This window comes from Berghia stephanieae, chromosome 3 (genome assembly GCF_034508935.2).
Source record: "Berghia stephanieae isolate SIO BIC M18660-M18661 chromosome 3, UCSD_Bste_1.3, whole genome shotgun sequence".
Taxonomy (NCBI): domain Eukaryota; kingdom Metazoa; phylum Mollusca; class Gastropoda; order Nudibranchia; family Aeolidiidae; genus Berghia; species Berghia stephanieae.
This window is the reverse complement of record NC_088362.1, coordinates 103,626,452-103,644,572: the sequence shown is the minus strand read 5'-3', so window position 1 is coordinate 103,644,572 and position 18,121 is coordinate 103,626,452. Positions and strand designations below refer to the sequence as shown.

At 35.3% G+C, this 18,121-nt stretch overlaps 1 protein-coding gene across 1 annotated transcript; it reads left to right on the top strand.

Annotated features, from left to right (window-relative positions):
* Nucleotides 1–60: 60 nt before the first annotated feature.
* Nucleotides 61–17,211, top strand: LOC144969038 (uncharacterized). Its single transcript, XM_078908018.1, has 8 exons — nucleotides 61–257; nucleotides 3,126–3,247; nucleotides 4,308–4,465; nucleotides 5,760–5,932; nucleotides 7,127–7,229; nucleotides 8,714–8,805; nucleotides 9,277–9,418; nucleotides 15,428–17,211. Exons 1-8 carry the CDS (start codon nucleotides 166–168, stop codon nucleotides 17,084–17,086), a joined length of 2,541 nt encoding a protein of 846 aa, XP_078764144.1. The 5' UTR covers nucleotides 61–165; the 3' UTR covers nucleotides 17,087–17,211.
* Nucleotides 17,212–18,121: the final 910 nt, after the last annotated feature.

Sequence of the window (18,121 nt, the reverse complement as noted above, 5' to 3'; positions counted from 1 at the left end):
AATGAGCGTAATGACTGAATTAAGTGGAACTGATTTTTCTTTCCGGAAGTAATGACGCTTACTTGTTGATAGGTCTGCTATCTGCTATGCACCCCGGAAAAGTTGTTTCTATGGATATCGTTTATTAATAATTATTAATTATGCCTTAACTTAGCTCCCCTCACCATGCCCAAGTGCGAGTTATCTACAAAGATAATACCAGCAACATGCGCCTGGGTGTTGATCATTGGTTGTACATCTTTATATTTTGTTTTTGTGTAAGTACTCAGTACCCATGTATCATGATTGATCGCAGTTCATTCAGTAGTCTTGACCTAGGTCGTTGGAACGATAATCGTTATAATGTTGTAATCAACAAGGATTAGCAGGGTGAACAATGAGAGCGCAAATTTCTCTCTTGTTTACACTTGTGGAGCTGAAACACAAAATCTTAATACGGCACATTTAGATCATGTTGCAGCCAGCATAGAAAACTCCCATATTTTTATGGCCGGCTCTATTTCTCGGAACGCTCAGGAAAATAAACTTGAACTCTATTACTCTATTTCTCCGAATGGTCGGTTAGCTTCCAGTAGCCGATGGGTTACGGACGCGATGTCGATGCAGAAGTAAATGCTCAAACAAGAATGGACGGGGAATTCTCGCGAATCATCAAGCTAGCGTTTTTAGGCACATTGTTCAATCATTGTTGACAAAGACAGATTTTATCAAAAAGTTGTGCTATTGCAAATACTCCATGGTGCGTTCACTTTTGCACTTCATGCTGCACTATCAAAGAGAGAACAGAAGTAAACCTAAATAAAAAAGCAAAGTCTCATGACGGGAACAGAGGTTGAGAGACAGGAAAGCACAAACTCAAGATAGAAGTATCTAACAGAAAGTTGGGAATATAAACAAATATAAGACAGAGCGCCAAGGTACTGGCAAAAGAAAACTCAAAAAAAAAAATATGCATACACATTCATCATTCACACAGACACTCTCGCAAATAACAAAAAAAAAATCTTGTGAACAGAAACTGTTGGGAGAAATAGAGATCAAGTTTATTTTCCAGAGCATTCGGAGAAATAGTCACTTTTATTTTTATAATTAATATATTGATGAGTGATGAACGGTCCAAAAGTCTTAAGACTAAGAGTTAAGAATTGATGGGATATTAGTATTAGTTGTGAGTGTAGGCTCTTGCAGCAGTATAGGCTCTGTCTGGTCCATCCTAGGCAGACGCATAATATTTATGGGAGGCTCTCCGAAAGCTCCCCTTGCTAAGGGAAACAAAGTATGTAAGATCGTAGAGGGCCGGTGGCATGTTATGGTCTTTGGTTCGGTCTCCACCAAATTGTGGAGGTCGAAAAAGGCTGGTTTCAATGGGAAATCGGTACTATATTTTAGATCCTGCAAAAAACTGTCAATTTGGCTTTTAAAGCTGTTTATATATAAAAATAGTTATATATAACTATTTTTTCAGGCAGGCTATTCCACGTCTCAACAATTCACAAAGAAATTTTTTCGGATGTTTAAAGGGCAATTTTGTTTGGCAAGTTTATAACGGTGGTCTCTTGTTCTTTTTTATCCTTGTTAAATGTGAGGTAATCTTCTACGTTTACTTTGTAGAGACCGTTGATCAATTTATAAGTTTCAATTAGATCTCCTCATAGTCTTCTGTTCATGAGGCTAGGGAGGTCTAATGCTCAGAGTCTATCTTCGTAGCTGAGGTTTGAAATTTTGGGAACAAGTTTTGTGGCTCGTAGTTGGACATTTTCAATTAGTAAAGCATCTGATTTATTGATGGGGGACCATTCACAGTTTCCATATTCCAAGTGTGATCATATTAGACTTTTTAAAAAAGTGGTTAATATGGGTTTGCCTATATAGTCGAAAGATCTTCTGACAAGTCCCAGGATTCTATTTGCTTTGTTAAGTCTTTTCACAGAGCTGGCTAAAATTCACTTTGTGTCCATGTATACACCAAGGTCTTTTTCACATAAAATACTTTCCAATTTGATTTCAGCTCCCTTACTATCCTTCATCCTGGAGACATATTGGCTGTTGTTGTTTCCTAGGTGCATAATGTTGCATTTGTTTGCATTGAAATTGAAACGGAGTTGCCATTTTTAGACCACAACTGAAGTGTGTCAAGGTTACCTTGCAGTAGGCCAGCTTCTTTGACATTATTTACAGATGAAAAAACTTTGATGTCGTCTGCAAACATTTTTATGAGGGAGTTTACTGCTTCGGGCATGTCGTTTACATAGCATATAAATAAAACTGGGCCTAAGACACTACCCTGGGGGATCCCAGATAGAACTGGTTTCCATCCTGATGCGTCACCATTGATCACTACTTGCTGTTTTCGGTTTAGCAGAAAATCTTGCAACCATCCCAACACACTGCCTCTAATTCCATATTGTTCAAGCTTATAAAGTAGGCGTTGGTGAGGGACAGAATCAAAACATTTTGCAAAATCTAGGTAGATGGCATCAACCGGCATACCATTGTCAAGCATTTGAGTCCATTCTCCAATACAATCAAGGAGCTGGGTAGTGCAAGAGGGTCCACTAGGAAACCCATGCTGGTTAAGTGACAAAAAGGGGTTCATAAAATTCATTATGGCTTCTCTAAGGCAAGATTCCATTTGCTTGCAGATTACTGAGGTCAAGCTTACTGGTCTGTAATTAGATGGGTCAGATTTTTTACCTTTCTTGTAAATAGGACATACTTGAGCATTCGAAGTTTATATTTATTAGTATTAGACTCTCATTATCTCATCATTACTTAATGGCATTTTGCCACTAACTTTTCTTTTCTTTTCACTTAAAAAAAAATATTATTGTTTAACAATGCAGAATACCAGTCATAACGTCTCCCTCCATTTTAACTTTTCTGAGTTCCTTGCAGAAATTATATATAAACAGTATGATACTTGCATTTGTGATCACATGGAACAATTACAATGAAGGTTTGAGGATTCGGTTTATCAAGTTATGCTTATATTTTAATGGAATGATAGTATTTTTACCTGTATGTTGGAATCAAACGGGAGATTTAAATATAATGTATCAGTTCCACGTAGGTTTATATTTCACATCAATATCATTACCTCACATTTGCCTTCTTTTTCTTACCAGTTGCCGTTATCTAACAGAGAATTACAGCTATGCCTTCCCCATTGCCCAGGGGATCATCACTCTGTTTGTCATGCTCAACATTTATCTTTCAACGTTCATGGACCCAGGAATATTTCCGAGGGGTGAGAATTGATTTAAAATAATAAACAGCAAACATCTTTAAATTTTATACCGCCAACTATTCAAACCTGACTACTGATGTTGAACATATGCCTATTAATTTGTTTTAGTCTCAGAGCTTTCAAGAGATATTGTTATATGATATTGTCTATTCTCTGCGTCTTCAGATTGAGGCTACTTTGTTTCTTCTGTATCATATAAGGGTGAGATGCCTGAGTGGTTAAGGTATAGCATTGTAGCAGAGGATCCCACATAAATTAGCCTTGAAATATTATAGTGCATATAAGCCTTGTTCTGTACAGGCAGTATAATAGGTAGAGATGGATAACAATGTTGAAGAGGTCCACGCTTGAAAAGGGAGGCAGTTTTATATTGAGGGATTGCACCAGGCTATGCACTCAAGTTTACATATGTACTAAGTAGCACTAGGATATTGAGGTAAAATGGTTATGTCTAAATGCAAATGTCATCAATATCTATAATGATATGCATAAACACAAGAAGAATCAACTAGCAATGCATTAATCAATTAACGAAGTACACAATAAATAGTCCAGTTGTAGAATTCTGGCTTAATTCACTCACACCGCTTTAACAGTTGTACATACTCCTCACTAAATAACTTAATTGTTTTTTCCTTTGTTGTTTTTGTGAAATATATTGAATATAAGATGTCCTCTGATCATCTGTTAAAACTATTAAGCATATATTTGAGTAGTGTGTAGTTAATGCATTTGATTTTATGGTAAACAATATCTTTAGAATTACTGGCATGGATTGTCTTTCTTTCTCAGATTATTTGTTAATGATCCACTCCTATTTTATTAAATGTAGTTTTGATTTACAGGTATGGATAAACATTATGAAAATATGTCAGCAATTTTTATGAATTCTTGAAAGTGAAGTGTTTTGCATCATGTGAAAAAGCAGTCCTAGTTATGAATGTTGTTTTTCTCTGTCTTTATTCATTTACTTACTGACAATAGAACAATGATGAAGAAAATGGGTATAAGTTAACATTATTGATTCATTTACCAAGTCATATCATTTTCTCTTCCTCAGCTCCTGATGATGAATCCAAGGATGATGACTTTCGTTCCCCTTTGTACAAGAATATAGAGATACGGGGTGTTCAGACTAGAATGAAGTGGTGCACCACATGTCAGTTTTATCGTCCTCCTCGAAGTTCACATTGCAGTTCTTGTGACAACTGCATAGAGGTTATTGCTTTTTCACTTACTCTTATGACAAATATTCAATTGAGTGCTGTAAAGTATACTATTTTATTATAAGTAGCAATCCCAAAGATCCTATCCTTTTTAGCTAAAAAAAGGAATTGATGGTTCAAGCATTATAAGCATTAACCAATATTTCCTGCCATTTAGCCCATTCCGTCACCTTGACTTTTTATTTCCAGCCAATTGGCAAATAGTCCTTAATCTATAGCTACCTTTATTATATGTCGAACAAATAGGTATTTCCCACTATTTTGACACAAAGATGAAGGAATTGCATTGCAACACCTGACGACACAACAATGCATATTTTTCAATCATTTGTAATAAAATTGCTCAGGGTCTGTGGGCTGTTTGCTGTAGGTGATAGACCAGTACTTAAGATGGCTATGGGTCTTCAATTCATGGTCATCGGTTGATATCAGGGGCAAAATATACTTTATTCAAACTTTTTGAGTGAAAAATAAAACCACTGAAATGATTATTCGACCTTTTTTTAATAAGATAAACGATAATGGACATCATTTTCAAAAGTGTATGCACTTTTATTGATTGAACATCTTGAGACTCATACTATAGGTATAATTAAAAAAAAAAAATTATGCCTTTTCCGTCAAGGTATCATAAGATATCGTCGCCTAGGCATTCCACGAAGTAATATAGATAATTCATCAAAAAGATGTCTGATTTCAACAGGAATCATCCATGTTGTCCAAGTGAGAAAATTGGGGGTTAATACTCTTGCTCAAGGACAAAACCGAAAGTGCTCGAACCTGGGTCCTTCCGGGTCACAGTGCAATGCCTTAATCACTCGGCCACTTCGCCCCCCTATAGGTATAAGATAATAGTAAAAAAGACATCCATGTTGATAGCTTACCAGGCATAGCAAGCAAGAGGTCAAGGAGGAACCATCAATTGATATGTCCCAAGCAATGTTCCAGAGTGAGAAAGGATCCCATCCCTCTCCTTTTGACAATGTGGTTAAATCACAAATTAGATGTTAAATTCTGTATGTAGGCATCATACGTTTGTGAAGTATTTGAAAGTATTGGCAGTTGTTTATAAATTTGACAGCCCATAAAATGAAGTATAGGCACTGCAAGAATCAAGTTTCATATTCTATTTTGACCTGGCAACAACATTATGCAAGAATTTAAAGTTCGTTTTATTTCTTCATATTTATTTCAGTATACAGATATATAAAATTTGAAGAAGAAAAAAAATTGAATTGTGAATTTAATTTCATAAGAAAAAATCCATTATTTTGTTCTCTTTTCAGACCTTTGATCATCATTGTCCTTGGCTCAACAATTGCATTGGGCGCAGAAACTATCGCTACTTCTTTGCCTTTTTGTTATCAATGTGCGTCCACTTAGTGACAATATTTTCTCAATGTGTATTCTATACTATGGAGCATGAAGGGGATCTTCTGCAGCCAGGTCCTATTATTGCGTATCCTTTTGTTTTTTTGAGGAAATGTTTGTTGGAACCTGACTTATTATTTTTATTATTATTATTATTATTATTAATTTATTATTATTATTATTATATTATTATTATTATTATTATTATTATCTTGTACAGATGAATGTCACAAGGAGGTAGGTAACCTTGTTAGATTTATCTGGCCCTCCAAAAATATTTGGTCCATGTGGCCGCGTATTTTGCATTTTTTAGTTTCTTCGCACATTTGGACATATTTCTGTAAAAATAAAAACCCAATAAGCACACATCCTTATACATACACACACAAACAGTATGCATCCCTGATCATCTATTACTTATACCTTAAATGTTAATGTATACATCCCATGCTCGATTGCCACTCCTGAGGTAGTCTCCATTCTATCCTTCTCCGTTTCTTGTCAGCTGGCGCCGACAGCGGACTTTTGTTTTTTTGAAGTTCAACTGAATGCTTCAGTAGAAAATAGGAGCATTAAAAAAAAAAAGTGAATTTGCCTATACTTCTGGTTAGATGAATCTGAGATTAGTTGGTTTGATAAGAGGTACTTTACTAAAGTCAATGAAGAAAACAACAAAAAAGGGAGGGGGGGGGGGGGATTTGAATGCAAGGTGTTCGTTGAGTCCGAGTTAGTTGGATCTGAGATGTACTGTATATTATTAAAGCATGCTGATTTTTATCACTACGGGTATTCAAATCAAATCCCTATTATTTTAAGTACTACATATTGTAAATATATGCCAAAATTCAGTTTTGCATGATCTAAAGCAATAAAATACATTTCATTCTGTTGTCAAATTATGACCATCCATCACAATAAAAACAAATTTAACGTTTTTAGGTGCAAATAGAGATCCCACATTTTCTTGACTATTTGAAGTACAGTAGGTACAATAACATATTATTTATCAAACTTCACATCTTTTCATGATCTCTGTGATGAAATGCATATAATTGTTATTGAAATAATATTTATTTCAGCCATAGCAACTTTTTTAAAAGGAAATATTTACTTCAGGTGTCTGTTTTTTTGGTATGATAATAAGACCCATCCCTTTTTATGACGTAGAACAAATTATTCCAAGTTTTTACTCTTATTTTTTCCTGCTAATGTTTAAATTTTTGTGATCATTTCATTTTTCAGAGAACAAATCCGATATGCTTTCCTTAACTCTCTCTTACAGTATAGTTATTATGATTATTATAGGCTTAGGAGCCATTCCTGTGTTTGGCCTCACTGGCTTTCATATATTCCTCGTCAGCAAAGGAACTACCACCAATGAACAGGTATACAGACATAATTTTATATTTATCTATCTCAAAACAGCATGTTTACTTTTCTTTAGTCTTTTATATTTGCTTTTTTGTTTTTATTTGGCTGAGTTGAGTTTCCTTTTCAGTTTACAATATTGTAGGATCCTTATTTTATGTTCCGGATGGAGTAGCAAAAAATTGATAGTCATTGTCAAATACTAGCTTAACTGGTCAATAATGAAGAGCAAATGGCAATCACTGTTCACCAATTACCTCTAATTGTGTATTGACAACACAAGTTTAGCATTACATGATATTAGTTGAGAATCATAGAGTTCGAAATATGTGAGGAGTAGAGTAATAGTTGGAATAAAAGACAGGGACAGAAATATGTGATATTAGCATTTATCATGCATGAGGGTATACAGGGGACTTTTTGTGTCAGATAGGATGTTTAATTTCGTATATAATGTCTTTCTCAAGAACATGCTGTACAGGTGCTGCTTGAAAGGAATTGAACAGTTGACGATGACATTCAACCTGATAGTCCCTACAATGCTGGCAAATTTAACAACTTGCACGTTCTCAGTCTCAGAAAGACTCAATATTTTAAAATTTTTTTTTAATGCAGTGATTGTACTAGGGATGTGTCCATTCAGGGGAGAAATAACTTTTTATGAATGTTATGCAAATTTATTTACAGGGTGATTAAAAAAGAATATGGCAAAACTATCATGCGATATAAAAAAAAAAGAAAAACAATAGAAAACACTAGCTTGGACACATGTGTACTACATACCTTCAAATTTTTATTTCATGTCTTATAAATGCTCATTGTGGTCACCACGGACAACATCAAGCCGATATGAGAATTCATCTCAAATGCACCCTAACATGTCACGGCCCACTGTGTTGATCGCATCTGTTTTTCAATTTTCAAGTCATCGATACTTGATGGAAGTGATGGAATGTAAATTTGGTCTTTAACGTACTCCTACAAGAAAAGTTACACACAGTAAGATCCGGGAATCTGGCAGGCCAAGCACACAGAGCAAAGTCTGAAGCACCTCTCCTCCCAATCCAATGCCTACGCATGTTTTCATTCCAATAAGCTCTGACCCAAAGATGCCATAATTCAGCTACACTAGAAGTTGTACTAATGACAACGTTGAAAATGACATCCAATCAAACTTAGATAACTACTCTATCAAATAACCACTGATTCAGTCCACTACAATGCTATAGACTTTAAATAACTGACTTGAAAGATCGAATAACAGCTGCAATCAACAATGGGGACCATGACATGCTGCGGGATGTTTGGGATGAATCCTCATATCGGCTTGATGTTGTCAGCACTGCCGGTGGTGACCACCTGATTTTGAGTTCCTAATTTGCTAATTCCCTAATTTTTTTGGACATTATGTAATCATTTTGCTGTGCACTCTGCACTTTTTCTAAATTGATGAATTTGGAAGAATTTATTGGGTTTTTTTTGTTTGTTTTTTTTGCTACAGGTGACGGGCAAATTTAAGGGAGGGGTAAATCCATTCAACAGAGGCTGTGTTAGGAACTGGTGTTATGTTTTTTATGGACCTAGATGGCCTAAGTAAGTACATCATCAGAATGTCAAATTAAACGAAAATGGATAAAATTGTTATCTTCAGATGATGGTCCGGAGGTCTCACCACTTATCAAGTTCAAGTATCATCAATATGTCTTAACTTGGCTTTTACCATTTTATTTACATTTCTTAGTATTTTACTCTTTTCACTTAGAAGTATGTGCCTTTGTCATGTTATGAATATCTGAAGTTATTTATTCTGTGTCATTTCATTAGATTTTAAAACTTAAGATCTTTGTTATAGAGATAGTTATGCATACTTATAATTATAAACATAAAAAACAAAAGATTAAAGGTAGATCCAAAACTATAATTCATTTGATAAAAGTAAATTTAATACTCCCTTTCCCCCCCCCCCCCCCCCCCCCCCCCCCCCCCGTTCTTTATGAAAAATGAACTTTTTTTTTTTTCATGCTGTTTCTCTATCAATAAATTGACTTTTTTCCTCTATCATAGGCTTGTAGGCTACATTCCAAAGACGAGAACAGTCAAATTAGATTCCAGTAAAATTACCTATATGGCTGCCGAGAATGATGTCAGTATAACAGTTGGGAACAACTCCAATGGCATCAGGCCAATGGCTCACAAGAACCACAATGTGAGTATTTTTTCTGTTAATGTCGCATTTAATTCTATGAATAAATTAATTTTACTCTAGTTTCTTTTATGATTTTTCGTATAAATGGATGAAGTCAGATATTATTTATATCAATTTTTAATATTTTTTACATTTATTTATATTTTTAATACTTTATTTGATTTAATTATTTAATTTCTATAATAATAGTCACAGAGAACTACGTATTTCTGGCTTAATATCAAAATAAATCTACTGAAACCTTGCTGTCAGGGGAATGCGTTTGTCATAGATTCTGTCTTAGTTTTGTCCATCACTTAAACTATGAACACTATTATGAGGGCAGCACACGTGCAGGCACTATTTTTTAGGGCTTAATAGAACAAAGCTCACAAAAGCACACAATCAATGAAAATAAGCCACAACAGGATACAGAGGATTTTTTTTTTCCCCTTTGGTAACTGAATTTATATATTTTGTTGGTTCTTCCTCGATTTTAATTTTGGTTTGATTTTTTTTTTTTTTTTTTTTCAATAACTTCAAATTTGTGCTTCGCCCAGTTTAAAAATTGAAATTAAAAAAAAACAACAGAGTTGTTTTTTTTTTTTTGATTTACAGATAAATTAAGGTGGTTCCATTATATATATTTCTTATTTAAAAATGTAAATAAAATAGTTATTTTCTGCATGGCAGTTGTGTTTTTCTGTAATATTTGTTTGTACTCATTACTTTAGTGTATCAAATCGAAAGGGGTCTAGTAATAGAAGGGGGGGGATGTGCACTTTGGCCCAAGTTCAATAGAAGGGGGGGTTGAAATAGTAGGTAGAGAGGGTGCACAATTTGTCCTAAGAACGGGGAGTGTATGTGGCACACATTTTGAGCATTCTTTAATTTAGGGGTGAGATGTGATGTATAAAATGGTTTTCTTTCAATCAAATATACTGCTAGTGAAATAACAGCGACAGCATTGAGAGTATCTTTTTCAAAATGATTTAATTATAAAAGTTTTGTAGGGCTTTTTTTTAACTTTCTTTTTCTTTCCTTCTTTTTTTTTTTAGTTTTATTTTCCCTCTTGGTGAATTTCATCCGGGACATTTTGTGAGTCTGAAATTTGTGGAGGGGGGGGGAGATTCTAGACAAAACAGGGGGGGGGGGGGGGGTCTATTTGATACAGTAGAGCAGTTGTAATTTGTTTCTCTAGTTTTTTGATAGAAGAGTCAGTTTTGTTGAAACTGGAGCAAGTGATCTGGACGTGTGCGTTCGTTTACATCTTAATGATACACATTTGTAAGGTTTAAAGAAAATGCAGGTTACAGTCAGTGAGATTTCTTTAGCTAACAAAGGATTTATTAGGAGTTACGATTTTGTTGTTTCTCACTAATACATACTTTCCCACTTGTGAGTCGTAGACTTACAACAAGAGCTCCTTGCAGTTTCTTCTATTTTTATACCGTTGTTATTATCTGGCTGTAGGTAAGATCTTGGGAGACTCGCTGACTTTTCAGATTTCAATAGACTGTCATTTTAACACTTTGATTTAGTCCAAACTCTTCGCTTCTTCTTCTTCTTATTCTTCTTCTTCTTATTCTTCTTCTTCTTCTTCTTCTTCTTCTTCTTCTTCTTCTTCTTCTTTCTTCCCTTCTCTCTTCTCTCTCTCTCTCTCTCTCTCTCTCTCTCTCTCTCCTCTCTCTCTCCTCTCTCTCTCTCTCTCTCTCTCTCTCTCTCTCTCTCTCTCTCCTCTCTCTCTCTCTCCCTCTCTCTCTCTCTCTCTCTCTCTCTCTCTCTCTCTCTCTCTCTCTCTCTCTCTCTCTCTCTCTCTCTCTCTCTCTCTCTCTCGTGGGTGGGGTCTTTAGGCCTTCCATAGTGGGTGGCTATTCTACTATTCTTCTGTCTTTTACATGTCTGTTTTCCTTTCTATGTCGCTATTGTCTCTGTTCTGGATTGAACTATTCCTGTCCTGGCAGGGGTCATTAGCTGAAAGGGAGGCAGTCAAATGTTTACCTCTATTTTTCAAGAAACGATATTTTTACCCCTGTAAATCATCTTCTGTTATTTACGATTACAGTTTTCAGTTTTGAATTTATTGTACTTTTAAACCTTTGAGTGCATCCTTTGTAGCAGGATCCTTTGCTTGTGCCCAGATGGGACTTTTGGGTAATATCAAAATAGGCACATTGATGGATTGCTCGTGGTACTTCTGTTCCCAATTTGAACCAGTTCCCTTTGTCTTACCTTTACTTTGATGCTTTTAACTTCAAATCTACAACATTTATCCTATTATATTTCTTTTTGATGATGCTGAAATGGCCTAAAAGTGTGGAAAGCTCCTTAAAACCCCTAAAAACAAAAGAGCATATCTCTCTCTCTCTCTCTCTCTCTCTCTCTCTCTCTCTCTCTCTCTCTCTCTCTCTCTCTCTCTCTCTCTCTTTCTCTCTCTTCTCCTCTCTCTCTCTCTCTCTCTCCTTCTTTCTCCCCTCTCTACCTTTCTATCCCCTCTCCTTCTCTTTCCTCTCTCTTTCTTCCTCTTCTCTCTCTGCTCTCTTTCTCTCTACTCTCTCTCTCTTCTCTCTCTCTTTCTCTTCTCTCCTCTTCTCTCTCTCTCTCTCTCTCTCTCTCTCTCTCTCTCTCTCTCTCTCTCTCTCTCTCTCTCTCTCTCTCTCTCCCTCCCTCCTTCTAAACCATCATTTGAATTCTTTAGAGATGATTTATTTTGATTTGTTAGCCCTTTTCCTTTGAAGCCTTCTCTCCCTATTTCTTACCTTTCTCCCTTGAGTCTTGTCTAAGCTAATTGTTTGCATTTTGTATTTGATTTATGATAATTATTCTGTCTTAATCATATGTTTATTACTTTTTTGATGAAAAGTTCTATCGTTTTGATATAATTTTGATTGATTTTATTTGTGATATTTTTTTTCTATTCTTGAAGTTTATTGATCTTCCTTTTGAAGGTAATAGATCAATCATTGTAAAGGTATATTATCCTCAGCTTTTTCTTTCAAATTGTGTTGTGTTGCTTATTTTCTTAATTATTCTTTTTAACAATGTTAATTACATAAAGAGAATCAAGTGCTGTAATTTTCATTTTGTAATTTACAGCATATGAAATTTAACTAAAGCTTAAATTAAGTCAGTTATTAATGTTTCCGCTCTGTATTCATCTAGTAGATTTTTAATGTTTATCTTTAATGAAAGTGTTGGTTTAACTGAAATATTATTCGCTTGTTTTTTTTCTTTAGAATAAGGAATAAAATTATGGGTTTTAAACTCCATTGCATTATTTGGGTCAGATTTGTGGTCAAGTTTGAGAAAATAAATGTCATAAGCTTATGATTATCATATTTTTACGTTTTCACAATCATTAGCTTTTTTGAACAACTATATTTTCGAAAAATACAAAATACCTTTATTTTTTTATTTTGGCCAGAAAACCATAAAGGAATTAAAATCAGCCCAGAATTTTTTAAAGAGACTTTTTATCAATATGTGAAAGAATGATTCTCTGAGTTTCTTTTCTTTCACGCTATCCTTTCTATTCCTGTTGTTTTAATCGGTTGTTGGGTTTTATAATCAGCTCAAGTTGATGTTTGAATGGAGTTACTGTGTTTAAATTTCTTTTCACCAATTCTTTGCTGTTCTTGATAATGTACGAAGTAGGAACTCGCTATTTATTCAGAATATTGGATTTTATCTGTCAATTTCTTCTCTTGTGATATACATTTAATTACATTAAAGATAACTTAGAATGTACTGTACAGATTATTTCCATTCTTTTTTTAATAAAGATATCAAGATTACTAAGTTCAAAAAGTTAACTTTAATTAGCTTTTTGCACTTAACTTTCATTGACTCACATTAGCTGTGGTTTTATAACATAATTCCATACGGCAATTAGGATGTTAATCCTTTTAAAAACATGTTATAAAAATTATTTTTACTCATCGCCGAGACTGCTATATATAAATAATGTTGAATTGAAATATCCTTCAATATTAAGAAAATTGGTCTTTTGTGTCTCAGTAAAACTAACAGGTGTAAGTAAGCCTTGTCAGTTGTCTGGAAACCCCCAACCCCCAAAAACAAAAAAATTGTGAGCATATTGTCAGTAATGGTTAGATGGTCTTGGACATAGAGATTATGCTTCAATAATCATGATATAACTATGCTTTGTTGCCATCAAGGGGAATGAGACCAAGATATAAATTATTCAAATGTAATAATTACTTTCACATGCGCTCAGAGCCCTCTTGTCAATTTAGGGGTAGATGTGCAGTATATAAATGTTTATCGTTATTATTATTATAAGTCGTGTGGAGCCAGTAAAAAATCATTTTCTCTCTTTTATGATTTATTTATTTGTTACTTGATCACCTGAAATTCAGATAGACTACATTTTAAAGTACTTATGTAGAAGGAATTCGTTATCGTTGGTTCTCATTCAGGCTTTAAGGATTGGTATCAGTTATTCTAGTCTTTTGACCATCTTTTGGCTGAAATGAAAACAGTAGATAAAAATGGGGTGTTATTAACAAGACTGGAAGAGATTAGTTCGTGACTATAGAAATCTGCCCACATAATCTTTGATAATCACTGCTTTATCAAATGGTCGGTTTGGGCTGTCCCACAGGTTTTCCACAGTTTACTTGCTTTAATATACCTTTTTTTATTTAAAGATCAATCAGTTTCAAGATTAAAGGGGTTTGATGAAACACTGATATTTTGTGCTGAACGAATCTTGACTAGAGGACATTTTTTCAACAAAAAGTTAAAGAGACTGAATGTTTCAGTTTTGAAAAATTATAGGAAAGCCCACTTGTCCTTGATACTGTGGAATTAACAGTAGTAGATTCGTGTATTCAATTGCTTTGAATTACTGTGGATATTGGTTTCACTGAGTAAATAGGTGGTATTCATATATTATATATCACAGAGGACTCCAGTAACTCAAATCCTATCGAACATAAGCTATTCATTCGATTCCATGCATGATTAACACAAATACATATAGTTGTCACTGGACAGCAAGATTCTGTGTTTTCTAAATGATCAGAAAGTGTTGAATTTCTAAGACAAAATTTTCCATGTCTCTTTGTTGATTTGCAAACGCTCTGTCTTTGTTCTGTGCTACAAGAACTTTTGAAACTTTTATTTATGCTTACAAAAATGGCATTATGATAATTACCATTGTTACCACTTCACTGCCACCAACATCGCCTCCACTACCACAGCCATCTTCATTATCATCATCATCATCAACAAACGAAGAGGGGATCTTAAAGTTGTGTACATTGGATTGATCTTTGGCTGACACTGTTGATTTTGTCTTTTTTGTAGTTCAACAGTAAATACCTGTTCTGCATTTTGTATGCGATGTATCTTGGAATAATAGCTGTCAGGAAATTGTTGCAAGTTGTTCTATGTTGCTCATCATCTTTTGTGTGCTTTTGGCAAATAAGTATAATATTGGTGCTTCAAAGAGTTAAGTTGTTTGAATGGAGTTTTATTAGGGAGGTTTCAGAACAAAACAACTGACAAAACGAACAAATTAATACAAATCCTATTCCAGTATCTGGTAACATTAGAGCTATAAAAAAAATGTTTATTATCCTGAAGAGTTATAGTTACCTTATAGCAGATTATCGTTTTGGCCGGGTATAAACCTAATATATTGGTTCTGAGGGCAGCAGCTTAAATGTTCTTGATCCAGTTAGGCTATAACCTAGAACCTCCCAGATTTGATATCATTTGCTGCTTTTATTCTTTCTTGTACAATTTTTCATTATGAAATATGGAAATATAAAAAATGGCCGCTCTTGAAATTTATGTTTTTTTCTGTTTGTAAGGGCTAACAGCTTTAAAAAGATTGAATAATATTGCTCTTGAGTATAATGATTGAGGCCATAATTGCCACAATTTTAGATTTCCTGCTCATTTTACAGAAGTATATTTTCAATCTTTTGAATTTTAACTTAAGAGATATTTTATAAAATGACATTACATTATTATTTAACATTTTTTTCTCTCTGTTTTTAGTTGAGGCCGCGGAGTACCCATGAACTAGATGAGTATATGGACAAGAGTAGTCAATTATTTGACAGTGACCCTTCTCCACCTCTCTCACATAAACAAGATGGATCCTACACCAATCTGTTCGAATCAGGACACAACTCACATGGACACATTCAATCATCTTCATCAGGTGGGAAGAGAGCTAATACTCCTACCCAGTCCAAAAATACTTTTGAACGTCCTTCAGGCTGGTCTAGCTCGTCCTCTGCTGCTCATAATGGAGGTAGTCTTGGTAGGAAGAAAGCGCCAATAGTTTCAGGAGAAGATGACACTGTTGACTCCAGGCACAAATCACCAACATCCACGACTATCAATAGTCCTGGTATTCAGCGGAGTCGATCAGAAAGTGGTACAGGCATCCAGAGCTCTGAGAGACACCAACAACTTCCTCCTCGAGCTCCATCATCATCATCATCGTCATCAAAACCAGCATTACCCCCCATTGGTTCCCCCAAAGAGACCCATTATAACCCCTCAATTTCTCCTCCTTCTGCTGGTCAACATTATCACTACCCTCAACCAACAGGGCGACCACCGCAATCCCCAGGCTCCTCTATCCGTTCAGTCACCTCAACAGCCACGGGTTACTCCACCCTGCCTTCCAACAGTGCAGTGAAGGACAGGGCCAGAAATTTTTACCCCAGCAAGTCCAGAGAAAACTTGGCATGGTCCAGAGAGTATCTGGATCAGTCTAAGGATTCTATTCAAACATCTCAGAGTTACACCCGCTTGAACAAATCACGGGACCAAATTTTCCATTCATCAGATCGACTTGATAAACGTGGTAATGATGCTTATGGGAATAGAACTTTAGCGTCAGATAAAATTCAGGACGATGTTTTCACATTTCCAGATAATAATGATAGATCAGCAAATATTAATAGGCATCGGGATGTTTACTCGGGTGACAAAGATGTTGGTATGAATAGAATTCATGACTCTAGATCAAAAGAAAGAAGTGCCAGCAGAGATTTTGATAAGGCAAGGGACCGAGACAGATCAAAAAGTTTTGACTTTGACCCTCCTTCCAATGAGAGGTCTAGCTCCCGAGGCCGGGCGGGAATGTCTCGTGAGCGTAGTCTTCCAAGAAATTTATCAGACACTACTGGCAGTGCCATGTCTGGTTCAACTCCTCAATATTATCAACATTCTCCACATAATCATCACCACCACCACAACCACCAGCAACAACATCATTACAATCAACATCAGCCTGCCTCCATGACCAACCACTCATCTCATCATACTTTATCTGGGTATCAGCCATTGTTGCCCACCACTAGCTTCTCTACAGGTACAGGGTCCATAGGCAGCAATAGTTTGCGTTCCTCATCAACTTCTCATCATCCCCACTTGCAACAACAGCACGCCTCTACCCCGAGTCCTTCCATTGCTTCAACTTCATCTAGACACCCCTCTCAATCCTCCTCTCTCTCCACTTCTCACCTATTGAGCGGTGACCAAAACCGGCCCATGTCATTTGTGCGAGCCCTCCAGGTGACAGATGCTGCGGCAGACATTCGAGAAAAAAGGATAAAGGATCGAATGAGAAGACAGAGCAGTCAATCTTCTTCGCGGAAAGATGTGAAAAGTGTCTATGACACCTATGAAGCCTCTGTGTGAAATTACTACTCAGGAAACGAGGATAGCACAAAGGGAAATATTTTTCTCTTGTCGGTGGATTTCAGTAGATATTTTAACAGATAAGGAGATTTGTCTCCCTTTCAGAAGAAATTGAATAGTGTTCATGTTATGTATAAAAAAAGTTATGTTTGAGATTATATTCCAGGGGACAGGAATTAACATTAATGGTGGAGACAACACAGTCAAGTCCTCTGTTTCACTAGATCTGGGTACGTAGTGACAAGAAGGTTTTTTTTTCTTCTGAGATTACTTTCATTATTGCAAGAAATTTAAAATGTCTTGAGAAGATTTTAATTTTAAAGTAGTTGATAATTCTGCAAGAATGGTTGTTTGTTTGAAGAGATAATGAACTCTTTATAGTGCATATAAGGGAAGTGTATTATTCTTTTTATTATATTTGTCACATAACTTGGAAGTTATAAAGCAGTTCCATTTGGTTATTGATGGATGTTTTACTGTTGCCATTCTACTTGCTGCAGGAAGTATATATTTATTTTATTATTGTGTTTTGGAAATCAATTTGTTATTGTTTTTGTTCTTGTTAATATTTTTTTTTAAATGCTATTATCATTTACTATTATTATTTATTATTATTATCATCATTATCATTTTTTTTTCTTTCATTATCATCATCATCATTGTTATTATTATTACCTCCCATGGTAGGCAGGAGGTCATGCTGTGTCTTCTATCCCCTACATCTGTTTTCCGAGTTGCTTTTCGTCTTTGTCTTGGAATGGGATCACTTAGTGTTGTCCTAGCCCTGGCCGGAGTCCTTGACTGGAAGGGAAACAGTCAAATGTATAGTTATATTTTTGAGAGATGATATTTGTTTCCTTGTAAATCATCTCTCTTTTATGTACTGTAATTTCATTTACTTTTTGAACATATGATTGGTAAACATTCGAGTGGATTCCTCATAGTGGGTTCTTGTGCTTGTGTCTGGATGCGACTTTTAAGTGGTCTCAAACTGAGTACACTGATAGTGTGCTCTTGGAATCTACATCTGTTCCC

Excerpts from the sequence above, each read along its gene's own strand:
- LOC144969038 (XM_078908018.1), top strand. The coding sequence starts at position 166 with ATGCCCAAGTGCGAGTTATCTACAAAGATAATACCAGCAACATGCGCC. Across the intron at positions 258-3,125 it reads TCTTTATATTTTGTTTTTGT|TTGCCGTTATCTAACAGAGA; the intron begins GTAAGTACTCAG and ends TTTTCTTACCAG. Across the intron at positions 4,466-5,759 it reads CTTGTGACAACTGCATAGAG|ACCTTTGATCATCATTGTCC; the intron begins GTTATTGCTTTT and ends TTCTCTTTTCAG.